The following is a 19,996-nucleotide window of genomic DNA, read 5'->3' on the forward strand; positions in this document are numbered from 1 at the left end:
GTGTTGTAGAAGTACCGTGTTATAAAGAAGGTTTGGAGAATTACTGAATCGTGTTGTAAAATACTGTGTTATAGGAGGATTGATTACCTCTAATGTAATTATGTATTTATCGTGTTGTAGAAGTACCGTGTTATAAAGAAGGTTTGGAGAATTACTGAATCGTGTTGTAAAATACTGTGTTATAGGAGGATTGATTACCTCTAATGTAATTAATTATATTTCGGTCTTTTATTGAGGTTTATAAAAAAAAGCAATAAAACATCAGCTCTTCAATCATACATTTAATCATTCTTATTACGATCTAATATTTACATGTCAAACGCGATGGAACGTTCAAAAGCTGAGGACGATATGGGAGCATCATCAGGCACTCACGACGAACGAACATAATTCTATATTTATCTCGGGTACACTAGTCACCAAAACCATGCAATATAGTAATGATAATATAGAATGTCTTTGTTACTTGCTAGTACTATATGCCTAGTGTGAAAGTGTATTTTTTTCCATGAAAGATCATGTTTGAAGCTTCGTTTTTTTTAATTAAATCATCATTGCATTTATTTATGATTCTATTATAAACATGTTAATGTTGAATTAGTTTTCCCTACTGATCACTGATCACTTTATCCATATAATATATAAATCCATGTAAATAAATTGCAACGGCATTCTATTCATACCCATTTTCACTTACGGAACAGTTTACCAATAATCTGTCTCATTTTAATTTCCTTTATACAGGCTGAATGGTTGAACACTTCACATATTTATTATTCACATATTATATATTCATTAAGCAAAAAAAAAATAGGTTCCTAATATTTGTCTAATTTATCTTTAATTATCTACTCGAAACAATAAGCGTGGTCACTCGCGCGAAGTACAGAATTGGCCGGTCATGCGGCAAGGTAGGAAGGTACCTATGTACTGGTTTGTTTACACCGGTCGATGATCGCGGTATCGTTTGAACGCGGCGCGCTGATTAGATGCAACCCTGTTCTTACCCCCGGGCGGCGCTTCACCCCCGCCCTGCGGCACACCCATTCAGTGACGAAACAAAACACGCGCGGGCGCCGGTCTTTTCGCAAACGATATTTGATACGGTGTCCACAAATTTCAAGTTTTAGCAAATTCGTTTAATGAAGGTTTTCTTTGTATTTCATTTGTATATTTTTAATTTTATATTTTTAAACGTTACACGTGACCATGAATTATCATGTCCTTGAGTATGTAAAGTGTTCAACCAGTCAATCTGTATAAAAATATGCAATGAAAATGTTTGCAGTAGCACAGGATAAGTTATCAATAGTCCATCCGTTGGTCACACCAAGTGGGGTGGTGTTGCTAGACCGACTGTCAGTACTTGTACTTGGCGTGTTTGGTGTGATGCTTGCGGTGCGAGGGGGGCGTGGCCGGCGAACGACGTCGCCTATCCCTGTCTCGCTCTCTCTCGTGGTCGCGGCTCCTCTCTCGATCTCTGTCCTTCTCGCGAGACTTAGACCTGGATCGGGAACGGCGATCACTGCAATCAAATAATAATTAAAGCGTTTTATTTTCCGTGTACGTGTATCCGCGACGAAATGCGATATTTTCCGTAATCTGCGTCTGAAGCTTTACGCATCCCAAGATGCTGGCTCTCAAAAGTTTGAGAAGACTCCAACTCTCAACGTTAATATAAATTTGTTAATTTGTTCAAACACATGGCGCTTAACATGTAGTTCACCAATATATTCATTGTGAACCCCATGGAATTTTGTTTAATTAGTCTAGCAGGGAAACAAAAAATGCTGTTAACTTCCTATTCAGTGTCAGGTGTATTAACTAACCTGTGACGCGACCGTTTCGGCGGCGGCGATAACGTAGGCTCTCTGGACTTCTTTGATTTCTTAGATGAAGTTCTGAAAAGGCAAATGTCAAAATTATAGGCTCTTGCATGACACACAGTTTGGTGAGTCGAAATGTCAATATAAAAATTATATTAAACCACTTTTTCGTACAATATTAAAACATATATATTTTTTCTTTAAATATTGTATATTTAATATGATATTAATTAAATATATTGCAAATATTATGTAGTACTAATATTGGACGTTACTTTAATTTCCTTTTCAATAAACTGTAAATGATTTCATTTAGAACATATAATAATCGTAAACAAATGAAACACGGTCGGTCATTTAGCCCTAAACTATAAGATATTGAGAATGAATCTATATGTGAGAGATCTAAAAAAATAAATCATACATTAAAAACAAAAGAAGGCAAAGTTAATCCTGGCGCATTAGTAACAGCAATTGACATAATTATTTTAGTGCACCGCGTAGGGCACTGGTGACCTACATGGTAGTCAAAGGGTTAAAATATAGCGCATTGTTCGCAATACTCACGAGTACGCATCATCCTCAGTGACTCGTCTCTGTTCGGGCGACTCTCTAGCACTCGCCTCCCGCACCTCGCGCAGCGCCTGGAATCGTGTAGGAATACCATATATTAATACGTGAAGGAAAAACTTTGTACCCCTTTTTACGAGAATTTCGCGGACGCAGGAGTATGAAATTTTCCACACTTATAGAGAATATAGAGAAGAAGTGCACAATGCTAATATTTTTTTAAATTATACCTCTAAAATATTATACATTAAATCAATAAAAAAAAGCATTATACACACTACCATGTATTTGACGCACACAAGCATGCATACTATTTATTTACTGTCAAACTTTTGTTCTTGACGTCTGTGGTCAAATTGAGAATAGATTACATATTGTTTGTCATTATTAATATTTTTCTATAGTGTAGTCTTGGCTCCAAACCTCGCATGAGACAGAACTCATGAAGAGGCAAAGGGGGAAAATGAAGCGTTTAGTGTGGAGCACATATCTCCCATCACCCTCCCCCACTGCGGGACCACTAGTACTTAATAAAAGCGCTTTTCGTTATAAATTGAAGATCGTGTGAGTAGTGTAGTGTAGTGTAGGGTACCTTCTTGATGAGTTTCCGTCGGTAGTGCTGTATCTGCTGCGCGGGCGCGAGGCCGGGGCGCGGCGCGCGGGCTCCGCCCTCCAGCTCGTCGGCGTACTTCAGCACGCGCACCTCGATCTCGCGCAGCGTCTCGCGCTTCAGCGTCTGCTCCTCCGACCTGCCCCCCGACCCCTCAACGAACTTAGTTTCGTAAAGTTATCGCGGTCAAAATCTGATAACCTTTCTACAAGTTGTGTGATATTTTATGCTTATTAAGAAATCACTTTATATGTACTTTCTTTGGAATCGTTTCACTCCGTACAACGTAATGTAGGTACATCTATGTACTGCTCCATATTTATACATATAAATAAAATTGGAGTGCCTGTTTATAATACTGAAATAACCGCTTTTCACTACATTCATATGAATATATATACGGTACATACGCCAAAATGACATTTTTTACAATTTTTGTCTGTCTGTCGGTCTGTCTGTTTGTTCCGGCTAATCTCTGGGACAGCTGGACCGATTTTGATGAGACTTTTACTGATAGGTAGCTGACGATATAAGGAGTAGCTTAGGCTGCTTTTTTAGGCTAGCTTCGCCCCACGGCGTCACCCGCGGTACAACAATAACTGCGGGGATCGGAGGGATCGGGGGAGGGAGGGGGGGGGGGAGAGAGAGAGAGAGAGAGAGAGAGAGAGAGAGAGAGAGAGAGAGAGGGAGAGAGAGAGAGAGAGAGAAAGTATTCTTTATTGTACACCAAAAAACAAATAAACAGTGCAATACATTAAAAACAAAAAAGTACAATTGGCGGTCTTATCGCTAAGAGCGATCTCTTCCAGACAACCATCAGGTGGACAAGAATCATTTGGAAACGAACTACGCGCGGTGTACCATTCCAGTGAAATACATATACATATATGTAATGTTTCCGAAGCGAAGGGAGGATATTTAATACTATATTGTATCTATATCTTGGAATATAAGCGAATAGTGCGTACGTGTCGGGTGCGGGCGCGGGCGCGGGGGGCGGGGCGGCGCGCTCGTCCAGTGCGGGCGGGGGCGGGGTGTGCGGCGCGGCGGGCTCCACGCTCTCCCAGCGGGACGGCACGAACCCGCCCTGCCCCGCGCCCTCCTCGCTGTCCGGCTCCAGCGGCACGCCGTCAATATCTTCATCCACTGCGAACAATACAAATCAAAAATAATATTTTTTTATTTATTGCTTAGATGGGTGGACGAGCTCACAGCCCACCTGGTGTTAAGTGGTTACTGGAGCCCATAGACATCTACAACGTAAATGCGTCACCCACATTGAGATATAAATTCTAAGATCTCAGTATAGTTACAACGGCTGCCCCGCCCTTCAAACCGAAACGCATTACTGCTTCACGGCAGAAATAGGCAGGGCGGTGATACCTACCCGCGAGGACCCACAAGAGGTCCTAACACCGGTAATAGTTTCTAAAATGAACGTGCGCAAACACCACGTCGAGTTAATGTGGGCGCGTGTACATACCGGGCACGCCGTCGATGTCCGGCGGCGGCAGCGCGGGCGCGTGCGGCTCCCGGCCGGCGGCGAGGCGGCGCAGGGCGGCGCCGTCCAGCGGGCCCCGGGCGCCGCCCTCCCACGACGAGGAGGACGCGTCGGAGCGCGGGGACACCGCCTCCTCCACCGCGCCGGCGCCGCCCGCACCCGCCTCGGTCGAGGGACGACGCTCCTGTACAACCACAACTCATTACCATGTATGAACATTACAATAGTGTCTGTATATGAACGAACAAGAACCAAGTTTTTTTTTTAATTTATCCATTCTTTTATAATAAAAATAAGCTCGTGTTTAAATATGGAATAGAATTTATTAATAAAATTTGACTAATTTAATAATTTAAAAATTAGTATAATAATATGTAAAGTTTTTATGAGATAAAATATTAGCATTATTATTTTATTTTATTTTTTTTACAGATATTAGACTTTTAAGTATCTTTTCATATTGTAAATAAAGATAATAATATACTTTTCTGGCAAAGCATATTTTTGAACAGTAGGCGAAATCGTTTGAGATTGAACGGCCTGGAAAATTTTCCGAAATTCGTTTGGTCCGTTCTGTTCAAATTCCGTTGACATCAATATCAACCCGTATCTCCCCGTCAGATACAAGTTAATACGATTGAAATACTAATAGCCATTCTACAAAGACATTAATTCTGCTATTATGATTTAAAAAGCACCAAAATTTTTTTGTAGCTATATAGGTTAGACATGTAAAGTGAACGTTTAGTAGTGGAATTTAGTATTGGGTTAAGCTCACCTTATCTTGTCCCAGGAAGATGTCGTTAATATGTAGTAGGAAGTCAGTGGGATAGACTGCCCAGTCGGCCCAGGCCTGCAGGATGCGCGTGACCCGGGCCCGGAAGCCCTCCTGCTGCAGGCGGGACGGCATGCGGGCCCAGGCCTGCTGGCAGTTGCGCATGATCTCAGCCAGCCGCTGCTGGAATCTACACGCAAGAACAAAGTCTAACTTCAATAGAATGTTTTTGCTGTCTTTTTTTAAAGTGAAACCTTCATCATCGTCTCAAACTTTTTCGTCTGTGTGTTGCATGTCGCGTGACGGTCGTCTGCGGAGTAGGGATAAAGTGAAAGGTGCTCGTTAGAGCAGCCAAGGCCAATATGGCAGCGCCTATACTGTGAACTATAGCTGACCGTATAGTGTATAGACTATTACTCATTTGTGCCAGTGCTCGACGCTTTTTTGTTTGTTTTTGTCAGTGTTTAATGTAAATGTTGTTTGTCAGAGTCAAATGTCTATAATGTGAAAAAAGTTTCATTTTTACCGTAGTTTCATAAAATTCTTTTTTTTATTATTGCTTTTGTAGGCAGACGAGCATACGGCTCACCTGATGGTAAGTGGTTACCGTCGCCCATGGACTTCAGCAATGCCAGGGGCAGAGTCAAGCCGCTGCCTACCGTAGCCATATCGTGCTTTGTTTGTTCTTAGCTTATTTAAAGCTGGCAGTATAGAGAAGCAGTATACTGACGCGGCGCGGTAGGCGCTGGCGTTGGTGAGCTTGGCGCCGGCGTTGTGCAGGATGTCGGAGAGCAGGTAGAGGCGCGCCACGCGGCGGTGCGGCGCGGTGTCGGCGCCGCCCAGCGCCTCGCACACGCACTGCGCCACCTCGCCCGCCGCCTCCGCGTGCTCCAGGCACCACGCCATGGCCGCGCCCACGCTGCCGCGCGTCGGGGACAGCGAGCGGATCAGCTCCTCCAGCCGGTCGCGCTGACTGCAACCACAACACTACGTTATTTTTTAAGGGATTTAATGACCCGGTAACTAAGACCTTCAAGGCATGTCTTATTTTAATTTATATTCTTATTTTTCAAAATACACAAATATGGAGAAATGGAACAAAACCACTATTCAATAACTCTTGGGTTCTTTCAAAGAATCCAGAATGCAAAAAAGATTATTGAAATAAACGCGCAAGGGTCGCGCAACTGACTTGACGGAGAGCGTTCCTCTCATGGAGTCCTTGGCGTCCTCCTCCTCCACCAGCTCGTCGGGCATGCCCGCCGTGTACATATTCATCACCGGCGGCCGCCAGACTGAACCACCTGGGAACATACAAATTTTATAGCCATTTATAGGGTACTTTGACACTCTTCGATCTTACAATAGTACATAATAATATGGTAAGAATAATTACTTGTACTTTTGGTGAATTTATTAGCGCGCAATGTAACGCAAAGTTCAATGACCCCACACGTTCCCCAAAACCCGCGCTTCAGTTAATTGTGTTTTATATTAGATTGTATGCAAACAGAAAGCTTTAGTACATTATTTTCAGATACCACTTATTGTTACGATATCTGAAATCATTGACATTCGGTATGTTAAGCTGTTACTTTAATTTGACGCACGTGAATGGTGGCACCAACACGTGGACTTCTGGTAGTACAGGACGAGGAAACAAATTCATAAAGAAATTCTTAAAAATAGTTTTTTTTTTTTAAGGGATTTTATTACCTGGTAACTGCGACCTTCAAGTCATGTCTTATTTTAATTTACATTCATATTTTTATGAAAAATGATATAATGGAGTGAAATGAAATGAAGATGATTAATTTGAGACATTAATCAACTGGGATGAAATTAAATGAAATGATATGGCATGAAATAATATAATCTCAGTAAAATGGTGGTCATTTACTAAGATTTTTTCAGTGGACTTTTTGGAGGATCCCGAGAAGTTACGTCCAGCGGCTTTGTTTCATTTTCCCACATTTGTGCACTTAAACAGATATTAAACAGTTAATAAACCACTGTTATTATACATTTAAACTTGAAGAAACACTAAATAGACAAAATAAAACAAATCACATAACTTCACTCCTCACGTTTCCGCCAAAAAGCCTTAAAAATAGTTTGATAAAGAACTACCTGTACAGATTAAAAAATTCCAACCTGTTCCAATATTTTTGTTCAGGTCTTATTATAATTGTTTTTATTGCATCTTATGCATTTTTTAAATCTAAGTATTATAATTTAGCTAAATCTCACCTTTAAACATTCTGAAGTCGTCCAGCCTCCACTGTTTAGGCGAGTCTCCCTGCAGCATGGAGTACAGCTTCCACCTATAGTAAACGTGGGCCGGCGACTGGTTCTCGAACAGAAACCGGAAGTAGGGGTTGTGCATCTCCTTGTTCATGATGATGGCCTCGAACATCGGACCCTCGCGGATGACGAACTCGACCATTCGATGTATTAACATTAGGATGTTTCTGTAAAACACATATTTATTTATTTAGAATATTAATACGTGAAGCAAAAAATTCGTATCCCTTTTTACGAAAATGGCTTGGACGGAGGAGTATGAAATTTCCCACACTTATACATAATATAGAGAAGAAGTGCAGAACGCTAAAATTTATGTAAAATTATGCATAAAAATATATTAAATCAATGAAGAAAACATTACACACGCTACCATGTATTTGACACACACTTATACTCTGTTTATTGTCGAACTTTTGTTATTGCTTAAAATCTGTAGTCAAATTTAGAATAGGTTAATATTATTTATGTTCAATATTATTTGTCTATAGTGTAGTCTTGGCGACATCTGTGATTATAGAAGTATAATAGTCTTTGACGATAGAACCATAATAATGTTCAAACTTATAATTCCAATTAATTATAGACGAATTTCGACTACTGCGGACCACTAGTTTATTTAGACACACCAACAGCAATACACACAAAACACTCAAGCTTATACTTAACATGTATAAAATTAAGTACTGGTATGTAAGCCAGTTACAGGCATGTACAGAAATCTCTTATAACACACACTATGAAATGTTACAGCAATTTTACAAACAACGGAAAAATGGGTTAAATTTTAATGTTAACAGTACGACATAAAAAAAATAATTAAAATTGTTGTTCTATAAATCGAATCGGTCAAACGACATTTTACTTGCCGTATCTAATTTAATCAATTGTTAAATGAGGCCGTCAGCACAAAAGCGGCCTAAGCTTACCATAGCCAGCATGGAAAGGAGTTTTGAATTTACTTTTACACTGCTTTGTAGGCAAAAATAATAGGCACAAAAATGTTTTAGTAGCCATCTCTTATCTATGGGTGAAACTAGGGATAGGACTGTTTTGCATCAAAATTTATTATGTTTTAAATAAATTGCTTTTTTTTCTACCTAAGCTGATAGCCTTGAGAGGCGTTTTCAGCGGAACCTTAACTAGTAGGTGAGCTCACGGGGCTCAAACTTGACGACGTTGGTAACACGAACCCTAGCAAGAGCAGTGCTTCGCAGAATCTACCACCGGATCGGAAACGCGACCCACTGAGATCCGGCGAGAAACTCAGTGGGCTGTGTCTGAGAGTTAATTTACGGTGACCGGTGCTTGAGGTACCTAAAAGCACCGTTAGTGGATCGGGAGAATCTGAAATGAAGTGTTTGACGGGACGTTGACTGCTTTCCATTCTTTCTGCAGGATCGATGCAATATATTATAAGCATGAATATGAAAAATTTTGGACTAGGTCACTTTTGCTGTGACGGCCTCAAATGTTTATGTACATACAATTAACAAACTTAACCAAAGATGAGCGACTATGAAAGCACACGTTTAAAAAAATACTATTAACAAATTATTAACAAAAACACAATATACAAACCTTTCTGTGGGTACCACAACTTTAACTATGGACTGGGACAGGATCTGAAAATAATGATAGAAATTTAGAATGAGGCCTTAATGTTTTTTTTGTGACCACTGGTCCCTCCTTAGCTACATCATTGTTGAAGTTGATGTATGTCGATACCAATGTTGAGGATGTGGTTTTTTTTTTTTTTTATAACAACGAGAGGCAAACGAGCAAGACGGGTCACCTGATGGTAAGTTATGGTTGCGTGTTTAATTAAAGTTATATTTTTTTTATGGAATTTCACTTATAGTTTATGATTTATATTTGTTAAAACTACACTTATAAACCCAAAAATTTATAGAAAAAACAGCGAGCGAACAATTTTGCTTAATCACTAACTTCAAATCTGATTGATTTCTCTTAATTTTTATCCATCCTCCTTTTACAGTCATTACTAAAAAAGAGTTGTTAAGTCCGTATTACTAGTTGAATGAATGTAACCAGATTTGAAGATTTACTACTGAGATACTGCAAGTCTTATTTGAGGCATTTAAGTAATGACGCCGCGTGTTGAGGCCGTGGTTGCGGAGTCACCGGTGAGCGGGGCAATAAATGCTTAAACTGCGATTTGTCACGTCCCCAGTTCGTGTGTGTCCAAACAGTGCAACAGAGCGAGGTGTGTTCTCTTGGATGATGGCTTTTTATCGTTGTAGATGTCTATGGGCTCCGTTAACCACCTAACATCGGGTGGGCCGTAAGCTCGTCCATCCATCTAAGCAATAAAATATATATATGTGGGGTTTTATACTCAGGGTGGGTGAAACGGTTGATCACTTCACACAAACTCTTAATCGTCTTAATCTATGTAACTAAAATATAAACGTCTTGCTTCTTCAGAGTTACACCGCGTCTGTTTGTCGTCGCGTCCGGCAACTACCCTCCTCCCGCTTAAGAAATAAAACCTAAGTGTTCCGCATTCATTCGCAGTCTTTCTTACTTAATAACACGACATCTCTTATCTCTTTCACTCAGTCATGCTCCACATCTGTCATTCATCCATACCGTTCCGTATGTATATAGTAACGCAGTTAACTACCTTGTCGTAGAGTTCCTTGTCATCGGGATCACTGGGACTGTATTCGCCGGGTCGTAGTCGTGGTATCTATAAAAAAATTATAAAAAAATTAATAGTTGTCATCCTTCAAAGTTCGTTGACCTCGTGGCGCAGAGCGTACTTAGACTAGATGAATAGGTGACGCGGTTTGAAGGGTAGAGCAGTTATCACTACATAGTATAAAACAAAGTCGCTTTCTGTCCCTGTGTATGCTTAAATCTTTAAAACTACGCAACGGATTTTGATGCGGTTTTTTTTTAATAGGTAGAGTGATTGAACAGGATGGTTTATATGTTCAATAACATCCATTAAATAGTGGAGAAATTTACATTAATACGTGATCTATACATTATTACGTGAAGCAAAAACTTTGTACCCCTTGTTACGCACCTTGTGCATGAGGTGTCTGGGCGGCTGCGCGTTGAAGGGCAGGCCGGAGGGCGGCGGCGGCTTGCAGGGCTGCTGCAGCGCCGGCGGGATGTAGATGGGGACCGGGGGTATCACGACCGCCTTGCCCCACCCTAACTTCATCTCGTAATTCATTATCTCTTTGCCTAAAAGTAAAGAAATAATAGTATAAATAAACTAAAAAAATACGCTTATATAGAAAAAAAAAAATTTATAGAAATTTTTTTTTAATAACTTTTGAATTGAAAATAGTGTAAGAAAGAAATCATTTTAATTTAATAGATCCTAGTTAGTAATGGATAAAACTGTTTAAAATATTAAATTGTGATAAGTCCTTAATAAGTATACCAAATTTCGAGTTAATCCGACGTTTTAAAGGGGGTCAAAATCATAGATTCCGTAACATACTAACATACTTATCAAGCTAATAAAAGCGTATTATAAAGACGAATCAGATCACGACCCCTTCACAAGGTTTATGACGGAACGCTAGCCAGACTTGACGTCTATCAAAAAAATTGGTACGTGCCTGCTGGATTTGAGCACTGGCAAAGTTGCATCATTAGATATGAGAACACCGGGCGTCTTATCCTTGAGGGTGAGCGGAATTACTTGAATTCACTTCAATATAAGTTTTTATTTTTAATTGCAAATAATTACAATTATGATTCAATAGAAGTAGCATCCTCGCAAATGAACGTAGACAGTAGCCTTCTGAATAGGCAGCGGCTTGGCTCTGTCCCTGGTATTGCTGAAGTCCATGGGCGACGGTATCCACTCACCATCAGGTGGGCCGTATTGCTCGTCTGCCTACAAGGGCAATAAAAAAATAAATAAAAAAAGAGTAATAAGTTTTACCATTAATACACCGCAGGGCTCGTTCACCATCCTTACGAGACATGAAGGCTACAAAGCCACAGTTCCGGCCCCGTGCCTTCTCTTCATCCGAACGTGGCCACATTATCTTGATACTTGCTAATGGCCCGTAACGACCAAAGATCTCCATTAACTGGTGTTCTGTTATCTAAATAAGTTGTAAAAAATTACAAAAACCTCTCCAGGTGTTATGTATTTAGCTCTTTTACTTTCGTAACTTAATGAACATTTAAGAATGTTCAAGTTTTGTATAGATATATATGATTTGGTTTATTTATTTCCACAAAATAGATATATTGTTTGATAATAGACAATTTTACACAAAAAGTATTTTTAAGATGCAATTCTTGGCATATTGGCATTGCACCGTTTGGTTTTTTTTTACAGTAGGTACCAGATTTTTTACCACGAAATTAAATACTATATAATACAGGCAATCAAGCTACTAGGCATGGTCACCTAAGTAAATTTACAATTGGTTGCATTTTTTCTACTTTAACCTAAGTCCTCAGTGTCAGTATACTTATATTAAGTTACATGCAACTCAACTCTTTACATTAAAAAAATTAGATGTCTTCCCAAAATGAGATCAGCAAAAAAATTAATTATTACCTTTGGGTTTAGATTTCCTAAGTACAGATTAGTTGTATTTGGATCTCCGGTATCATATGAGCCCACATCAGGGATCATATCACAGGTTTGTTCAATGGCTCCTTTGTCTCTGAGTACATTTTTGTACTTGTGTCGTTCTGAACGCTCCTCTTGTATTCTTAAATAGAAAAAATCTATAATTAATATTTTTTGGTACATTTTTTTTAATCAGTATTTAGTGGAAGATAAGTTTAAAGAATGGGGGATACATGGAAATTTTAATGGTTTAGGGGTGGATCAACGTACTGTCTTAGCTCTTCTTTAAATAATTCTAAGTTGCTTTTCTTCTTATCTTGGCCTTTTTGCTTGGATCGCGGTTTGCCTGATTCTTGCTTCAACGTAAGATTCCTAAGCATGTCAGAGTCATTCCCACCACGTTTCTCATCCAAACGAGAAACAGGCTTATACAGTTTACCTTTTTCACTTGTATCTTCCCCTGAAAATATTATAAGATACAGGACAAAGCTTTATAACTTTGGAGTTCAATGTTTACACTTTGAGTAAAGCTTATCAAAGGCTACCTCAATAAAATTTAAGTATTGTGTAGTATTAATTGTGATTGTTTCTTCGAGAAAGCGGCGCACCATGTTAACCCTCTTATAGTAACCCCCTCTAACTACCTACCAACCCAGGAGACGGCAAAGCAAATCTGCTGTCGCACAAAACATGTACTGTCCTCTCTCGCTACTTTCAAGTTCTCCAAGTACTGGTCACTGTGCAACCTCCTCCATAGACAAAAATCTTCTCTTCCACAGATCTTCTCAGTGGTTAGTGAATCCGATCCAGAGGTAGATTCAGTGAAGCAACACTCTTGCTAAGACTAGTTTTATCAAGACCACCCACGTTGAGCCTTGTGAGCTCATTTACCCTACCACTCCAAACGTAATTGTAATAGCCTTTTAAGCTACCAACAAGCTTATTTATTTATATATTACATAAAGGTGGACCAATAGCCCAACTCAACATAATGAATAAGATAAAAAAAAATAGAAATACAAAGCCATTTAAAGGTCCACGCCACTATAAACAAGTTAAAATAAGAAAGCCAGAAAACCAAACTAATTTAAGTGAATACTTATAATATTTAATGTCACAATTTATTAAATTTCAATTTTGTTACATATTATTTCGCCATCTGACCTCACACTCTGTATCACCCAGAGAAAACCTGGCATTAAACAGACATCCCACCCTTATGATAGAGGAATTAAACAGATTAACCAGCAACCCATCAATTGAACTCACCATTAACACATAACAATAATGAGTTTTGCCCGTAAGTAGTGGCAGGTAGTGGCAATTAAATTTCAATGCATTAAATATGTTCTATGTGCATTGAAGTTAACTTTGGATAAGAACTCCTAGCGATCAACCAAATCTTCATTTTTAAATAACACATAATGTCAGCAAACTCAGATTGCCAGTAAAGTGGAAGTGGAAAATGGTAGGGAAAAAATGTGATTGTGAAATGAGTTAATATTGTTTCAGAGCAATATTAATTGTTCAGAGAATTATCAATTTCATTCAATAATATCAACGTTCTGGTAGAAGTGTGACAGAAAAATGTTACTTTTTATCAAGTTTCAGCAAGTCAACTGAAAAATTAATCTATGTACAATAAACTTAGTTTTTTAATAGTAGGGTACACTGCCACACATATATACACATTAATAGGGATCATCATTGTCTTAATTGAGCTGCAGAAAATTTTGGAGTCACCGTCTGAATGGCAAAGTAAAAGATTAAGCCAAATAAATACTTATCACTTAAATATGTTATACTTAAATAAAAGAAGTTATAACATTTTATTTCGTAATAAGATTTTATAAGATTGTCTAAGTCTATTAATGAGTATACAGTCTATCTGATGGTAAAGGTCACCCATGAACATCAATAATACCAGGAGCACAGCGAGGCCACTGCCCACAAATAATTTGTTGTAATTAATTTTGTATTAGCACTATAAAATTCTTAAAAGTATAAATAAGGTTATAGATATGAATTAAGATTGATAATTGAACTACAAGAAATTTAAATAAGGAATATCATACTTCGAGCTCCTGCATCATAGGTTCCTGCTTTGACCCAAACTTTACTGGTACTGCTCGGAGCTTCTTGGAAAGTTTCCACAAATTCTTTGAATACCTAATAAAAATAATTATAATGAAACGTTGTTTTGTTGATTTAAAATTTTAAAATTAAAATATTTTTCAAATAATGTTTTCTAATGTTCTTTCTTACATGTGCAGCGGCTTCTTCTTCTTCTTTCTTTCGAAGTTCCTCCAACTCCCTTTTAGATAGACCTCTAAGACTCATTTTGTATTAATGTATTGTAGCTTTTCAAAGTTTGTTAACTCTTTGCGGTCATTTACGATACCGTGAAATTAAGATTTTTTCTTTAATACTCATTACGAACAATTATCTAATTCTGACTACTAGTGTTCATTTAATAGGGACTTTGATTTGGTAAATACTTTTCACAGCGTAAATTTAAAAGGCATGAAATTCGAAAATTCAATGAAATTACAACCTCACAAAAGTCACAAACTTCATCTTAGTTGTTAACTTCGTATAGTAGGGTTTTTCTCGGAGAAAAAGGCAATGGAACTAAGCCATTCAGACAATTCTTAGGTTTTATATTTTCATATATTTCATTATGTTTAATTTTTATCTATTTCATTCATTCATTAACATGCATCATTCAGTAAATTTCAAGGCCAAAAAGCCAATTCTTATGTATTCTTCATTTATCTTTTTCAAATCCGTGTAAATGTCTACTAAGATTATTTTTTTCCATTATGTTTTGGTTGATTTGGTTGGATCGGGAATGTAGTTTCCGGCGGCCACGATTCTCGTATCGTGCCACTTTCCCGAAATGGCGCACTGATGCGGACTGTAGATACTTACTGATGGACTCTAGGTCCATGTCGTCGTGAAGGTCCACATTTCTAACGTACCACGGAGCTCCGGCGGCTATCCGGAAAAAACGGGATTGCATTATTTGGAGGAGTTTCAAGTTTGTGCGAGCCGCGTGAGCGTACACTACACTTGCATAGATCATGACAGGACGCACAGACCTCAATACGCCTCACTAACATGAAAATTTGCACATATATCATGGATCGATAAGTTTTTTTACTTTGGAGCTAACATTTTGATCAAGGTCAGGAAAAATATTTCTTTATTTTTATTGTTTCAACTTGCGGTTTAAGCACAATCTTATTTTATATTATCCTAGATTAGAATCGCTCAGCAATACAGACAAAAGGACAAAGTCAATAAAGACTTAAATTACTATTGATCTGTGACACACTAAGCTCCAACCTTTTGTTTTTTTTTTCAGCTCAGCCATCGAACCTCCTGCGAGGTTTCCGCGTCTAAGAGGCGCGTGGGGTATGTGGGACTGCGGGGCCGCGGGCACAAGCATGTTTTCAGGACCCTACCCACTAAACGACTCCCCTGCACTCTTTGCCCAAGCGTCTGATCCCCTCCGAGGTCAGAACCCAGATTAGGTAAAAGAAAAGGGATGTCCAATATGCGTGTTTGAGGATGTTGTTTAATCGATTTTTTTTCAAATTGATTAAAATTTATATAAAAATATATATTTATATTCCATTTTATAGGAGGTTTAAAATATTCACGAACAGTCCCTATTGTAGTAGTTGTTGATAAATAACTGATATTCAACTAAATCATGTCTTTCAACCAAGAAAATAAAGTGTTATTAGTTTTTTTTTTTTATTAAAGATGAAGTCTCGTTTACTAACGACAACATTCAATATGTTTGTAAATCTATTTCATTCATTATTTCATATAAACAAAAATCAATAAATTCCAAACCGATAAAAATCGATTGTGATATTTGATTGAATAAAGGGACGATTGTGTTTACATAGAGTCAATCCCTAGCCTAGACCTCCGCCCCGCGCACGTTGCTCATACCACCATTTGGTTCCTAAAAACGTTTGTGCGCAGCCTTCTGCGCGAAGTTCGGACTCGCCAAGTTACGTCGGTCGTATTGTATGTCAAGTGTTAACTCAAGGGACGCTATTTTTTTCTGCTGAAGCACTTGACTGAATCTACTAACTTTGTTATTCATCTTTCTTGTTTAGAAATTCTAATTTAATGTTTGTTTGTTAATTAAGGTGTGGAGTGATTATAAGAATAATTGCAAGAAAAAGTGTGCTAAAATTAACAGAGCTGCTAGTGGCACTGGTGGCGGACCAGCGCTCCATTTATTATTAACTGACCTTGAACAAAGGGTCATGCAGATAATTGGAGTGCAGGCAGCTACTGGCATGGAAATAAAAGAAGCTGGGTTTCCACAAGTTAGCTATACTTTACATTTAAATTGTGCAATAAATATTGAATGTAGTAAGTATTTTTTTTTTTATTTCAGGAAGAAATTTCAACTGAGAGGCGAAATACTGAAATTATTTTAAAGGAACCAGAAATAGGTACGTAGCACTTTTAATTTTAGATTTATTGAAGTTTATTGTTCCTTAATATTGTATCTTTATACATGAAATAAGAAGGATATCACAGCTATGATATCTATGATAACCTAAATGAGACTAATTGTATAAACTGGCTTATTACATATTGGAATAATTTATAGATTGGAATACTCCGAGCACAAGCAGCCAACCAACAGTGGCTCCACTGCCACAAACTGAGGCTTCCCCTCCAGTCATTGACGAAGAGGAGTGGAACCCTCCACCACAAAAAAAAAGAAAAAGCAATTTGACAAAAATGTTTTTAGATATAGACAGAAAGACAAGGGAGTATGCTTCAGAGCGTGATAGGGTATATGAGGAGTTAGAGAGAGATCGGTTGAGAGTTAGAGAATTTGAGGTACGAGAAAGAGTAAGACAGCGAGATGAAGAGCTACGGATGCAGGGTCAATGGCTGGAATTTATGAAAGAGGCAATGGAAGCTTTTGTGAGGTTTATGGAGAGAAAGTCAAGTTAAGCTTAATTACTATATTTTTTTTACCAATTACTTAATTATTTTATTTTATTTTACCAATCACTATATTTTTTACAACTTTAATAAACAAAAGTAAAATTATGTATGAAGTCTATTAATTTTATCCACTAAAATACTTCTTATAGCACTACCCCTAATTAACCCATCTCCTGTAGTATTCTCTTGGAAAATATGTAGAATCACCTGGAAATAATAAAAAAACCTAGTTAAAATAAATTAAACTTAGTCTGAATATTTGTAAAGGTTATTAATAAAATATTAATAATAATATGAACAAACAATTGGTAGTGGGTGGTAGGACCTCTTGCGAGTCCGCGCGGGTAGGTACCACCGCCCCGCCTATATTTGCTGTGAAGCAGTAATGCGTTTCGGTTTGAAGAGTGGGGCAGCCGTTGTAACTATACTTGAGACCTTAGAACTTATATCTCAAGGTGGGTGGCACATTTACGTTGTAGATGTCTATGGGCTCCAGTAACCACTTAACAGCAGGTGGGCTGTGAGCTCGTCCACCCATCTAAGCAATAAAAAAAATAAAAATAACAATACTACTTTGTAGTCATAAGTTTACGCCAAATCGTGATAATATAAAAATGAATGTTTGTAATAAAATTATATAGTTCACACTTACTTGTTTCTTATTACATCTCTATCAGCTCTGGCATAAGGAAATTTTATGAAAGTATTTAAAATTGCAGGAGTTACAAGAGCATCTGTTACTTCCTTCACACATTTGCTTACAGTCGTTTGGCCCAAATATTTAGCCATTCCCACTAAGCGTTGGTAAGATCCAGTGGCATAAAAAGATAGCGCGCAAAGAACCTGAAATGTTTGAATTTTATGTTACATTTAAGCTTTTCTCACAATAGAGACTTGGCACTGCCCTTAGCATTGCTAACATACATGAGCGAGCGAGCGAGTGAGTCACCACTTACCATCATGTGGGCCGTATGCTCGTCTACCTACTGAGATAATAAAAACAAACTTACCTTAAGTTCCAAACTTATCCTGGAACTTGCTTTTAAAGATGTTTTTTGCTCAAGTTGATTAAAAAGAAACTTAAATGATTCTTTATTCAACCGGTATCTATTTTTGAATTCCGCGTCATTTATGTCCACAGGATTATTTTTCTTTCTCAGAGCAACTCTGCGTGTAATTTCTCTATAAGTAATAAAACCAATTGATTCTCAATTAATTTATATTTAAAAAATATAAGAATATAACACGATTGACTGAGGTAGGTACTTACCTAACTTCTCTTGATGAATATTCTTCATTTACAGTAAACTTGCAGCAACAAAATAATATAAAGGACTACGCTCGTACAACGGTGATCTTTGCATTTTGAGCAATTTATTAAAATTAATTGTATATAAGAACTAACTAAAGTGATAAGAAAACACTATTATTTATAAAAATTAACTTAAAAAATAAAAACATGGACAAAATTATATTTAAACACGTTACGAAACCTTTCTCACCAACAAATTTTAAGTGAATAAAGTTTCGACAATACTCGATACCCAGCCTTCGAAATTTACATTACCGTACGTCAAAACAGTGTTCGTGCTCGCAATTATAGCGTTTGATTGTTTATAAGGTTCAAGTATCGTTTACGTGACGATACGATTTCGGAAGGCAGTGTTCGGACTTACTTTCGAATTAATTTAATTACGTTATTTTTACCGCTTTCTGTCTTAATTTATTATTTTTTTATTACCTCTCTTTAATTTATTACGTTATTTTTATAGCTTTCTCTCTCATAGTGTTTTGATATTCATTTTATTTGTACTTGGTCCCTGTATATGGAAATTTTAATTCGTATTTTGATTTTAAAAAATGAATGCTAATAACACTTTTTTTTACAAGTGTACATGCGCGAAAGTTGACCTGCGGCTATATTCAGACTCGCCAAGTTACGTCGGTCGTACTGTACCTTACGCCATTTGTCCTCACTCTTAGGATCTCCTGAAGAATCGCTATTTAATATTCCCGTTAACTCTTTCCACTTCATCTGTATAAAATTGCGACCTCGTGGACCACCTGACGGCTTTGATAAATCTCCATTTCTGGAATATAAATTGTATGGCACATTACATAAATATTGACTGAAACACTTGAGTTAATAAAACTTTTCTAATAAATTAGGACTTTATAAGTACTTACGCTTCCATAAATTCCACCATTGTTAAATACTGTGAGTGGCTAGTTCTCATATTTAAATAGGTAAATCTTGAAAAATAAGTACTAAATTAATAAATACAATGAAACACCTTCGCTCTTCACAAGAACTAAAGCAAACATAAACAAACTTAGCCTTGGCCGATATCAAGTGGATTCGTTCGGAATCCGAAATTTTTTGTTTTGATATCCAAGACACTATTTTATTCCTTCGATTTTAATGTCATATCATGTTCCTAAATATCTTTCTTCATATGTACTTCACTTTATATGCACTAGTTTATTATTTTTTTATTAGATAAACCGTAAATTCAGGAGCTTGAAATAAAATGACAACTTTGTTAAGTTTCCGAACGAATCATTAATTCCGTATGATAATCATTTCATTCCACAAGGACCGTCCCTACTTACGTTAGGATGACGTCACTAACGTATTCGAATCGAGCTTACGATAGTTGGCAAAATTTTGTTCGTGCTGCGGAGTAACGTTAACGTATCGAGGGCTCGATACGTTAACGTTACGAATTCGTTAAATTTTCGTGCTTGGGCTACTGGTAGCGCGCCGCGCGGCCTCGACCCCAATCAGGTCGCCCCATGACCTTCACCGATGGTAGGACCACTTATGAGTCCGCGTGGGTAGGTA

The 19,996-nt window shown here is 37.8% G+C and overlaps 2 protein-coding genes across 3 annotated transcripts; one reads left to right on the forward strand and one right to left on the reverse strand.

The window, feature by feature from the left end:
- Positions 1-266: 266 nt before the first annotated feature.
- Positions 267-19,870, reverse strand: LOC101742946 (U2 snRNP-associated SURP motif-containing protein). 2 transcript variants are annotated; one of them, XM_038011002.2, is made up of 18 exons: positions 19,339-19,870; positions 19,109-19,241; positions 12,433-12,622; positions 12,148-12,304; positions 11,518-11,683; positions 10,642-10,805; positions 10,234-10,299; positions 9,168-9,211; positions 7,533-7,753; positions 6,475-6,586; positions 6,013-6,255; positions 5,286-5,472; positions 4,490-4,691; positions 3,975-4,152; positions 2,989-3,145; positions 2,394-2,470; positions 1,830-1,901; positions 267-1,525 (listed from the first exon to the last, which is right to left on the reverse strand). In XM_038011002.2, exons 3-18 carry the CDS (start codon positions 12,540-12,542, stop codon positions 1,360-1,362), a joined length of 2,322 nt encoding a protein of 773 aa, XP_037866930.1. In that variant the 5' UTR covers positions 12,543-12,622; positions 19,109-19,241; positions 19,339-19,870; the 3' UTR covers positions 267-1,359. The 2 variants fall into 2 exon arrangements, with proteins under 2 accessions (XP_037866930.1, XP_037866929.1); XM_038011001.2 differs by lacking the exons at positions 19,109-19,241; positions 19,339-19,870 and adding exons at positions 14,238-14,331; positions 14,428-14,902.
- On the forward strand, positions 16,381-17,256 carry LOC101746671 (uncharacterized). The gene is made up of 3 exons (XM_004929958.5): positions 16,381-16,514; positions 16,586-16,643; positions 16,805-17,256. Exons 1-3 carry the CDS (start codon positions 16,452-16,454, stop codon positions 17,155-17,157), a joined length of 474 nt encoding a protein of 157 aa, XP_004930015.2. The 5' UTR covers positions 16,381-16,451; the 3' UTR covers positions 17,158-17,256.
- Positions 19,871-19,996: the final 126 nt, after the last annotated feature.

Source organism: Bombyx mori, chromosome 5 (genome assembly GCF_030269925.1).
Source record: "Bombyx mori chromosome 5, ASM3026992v2".
Lineage (NCBI taxonomy): Eukaryota > Metazoa > Arthropoda > Insecta > Lepidoptera > Bombycidae > Bombyx > Bombyx mori.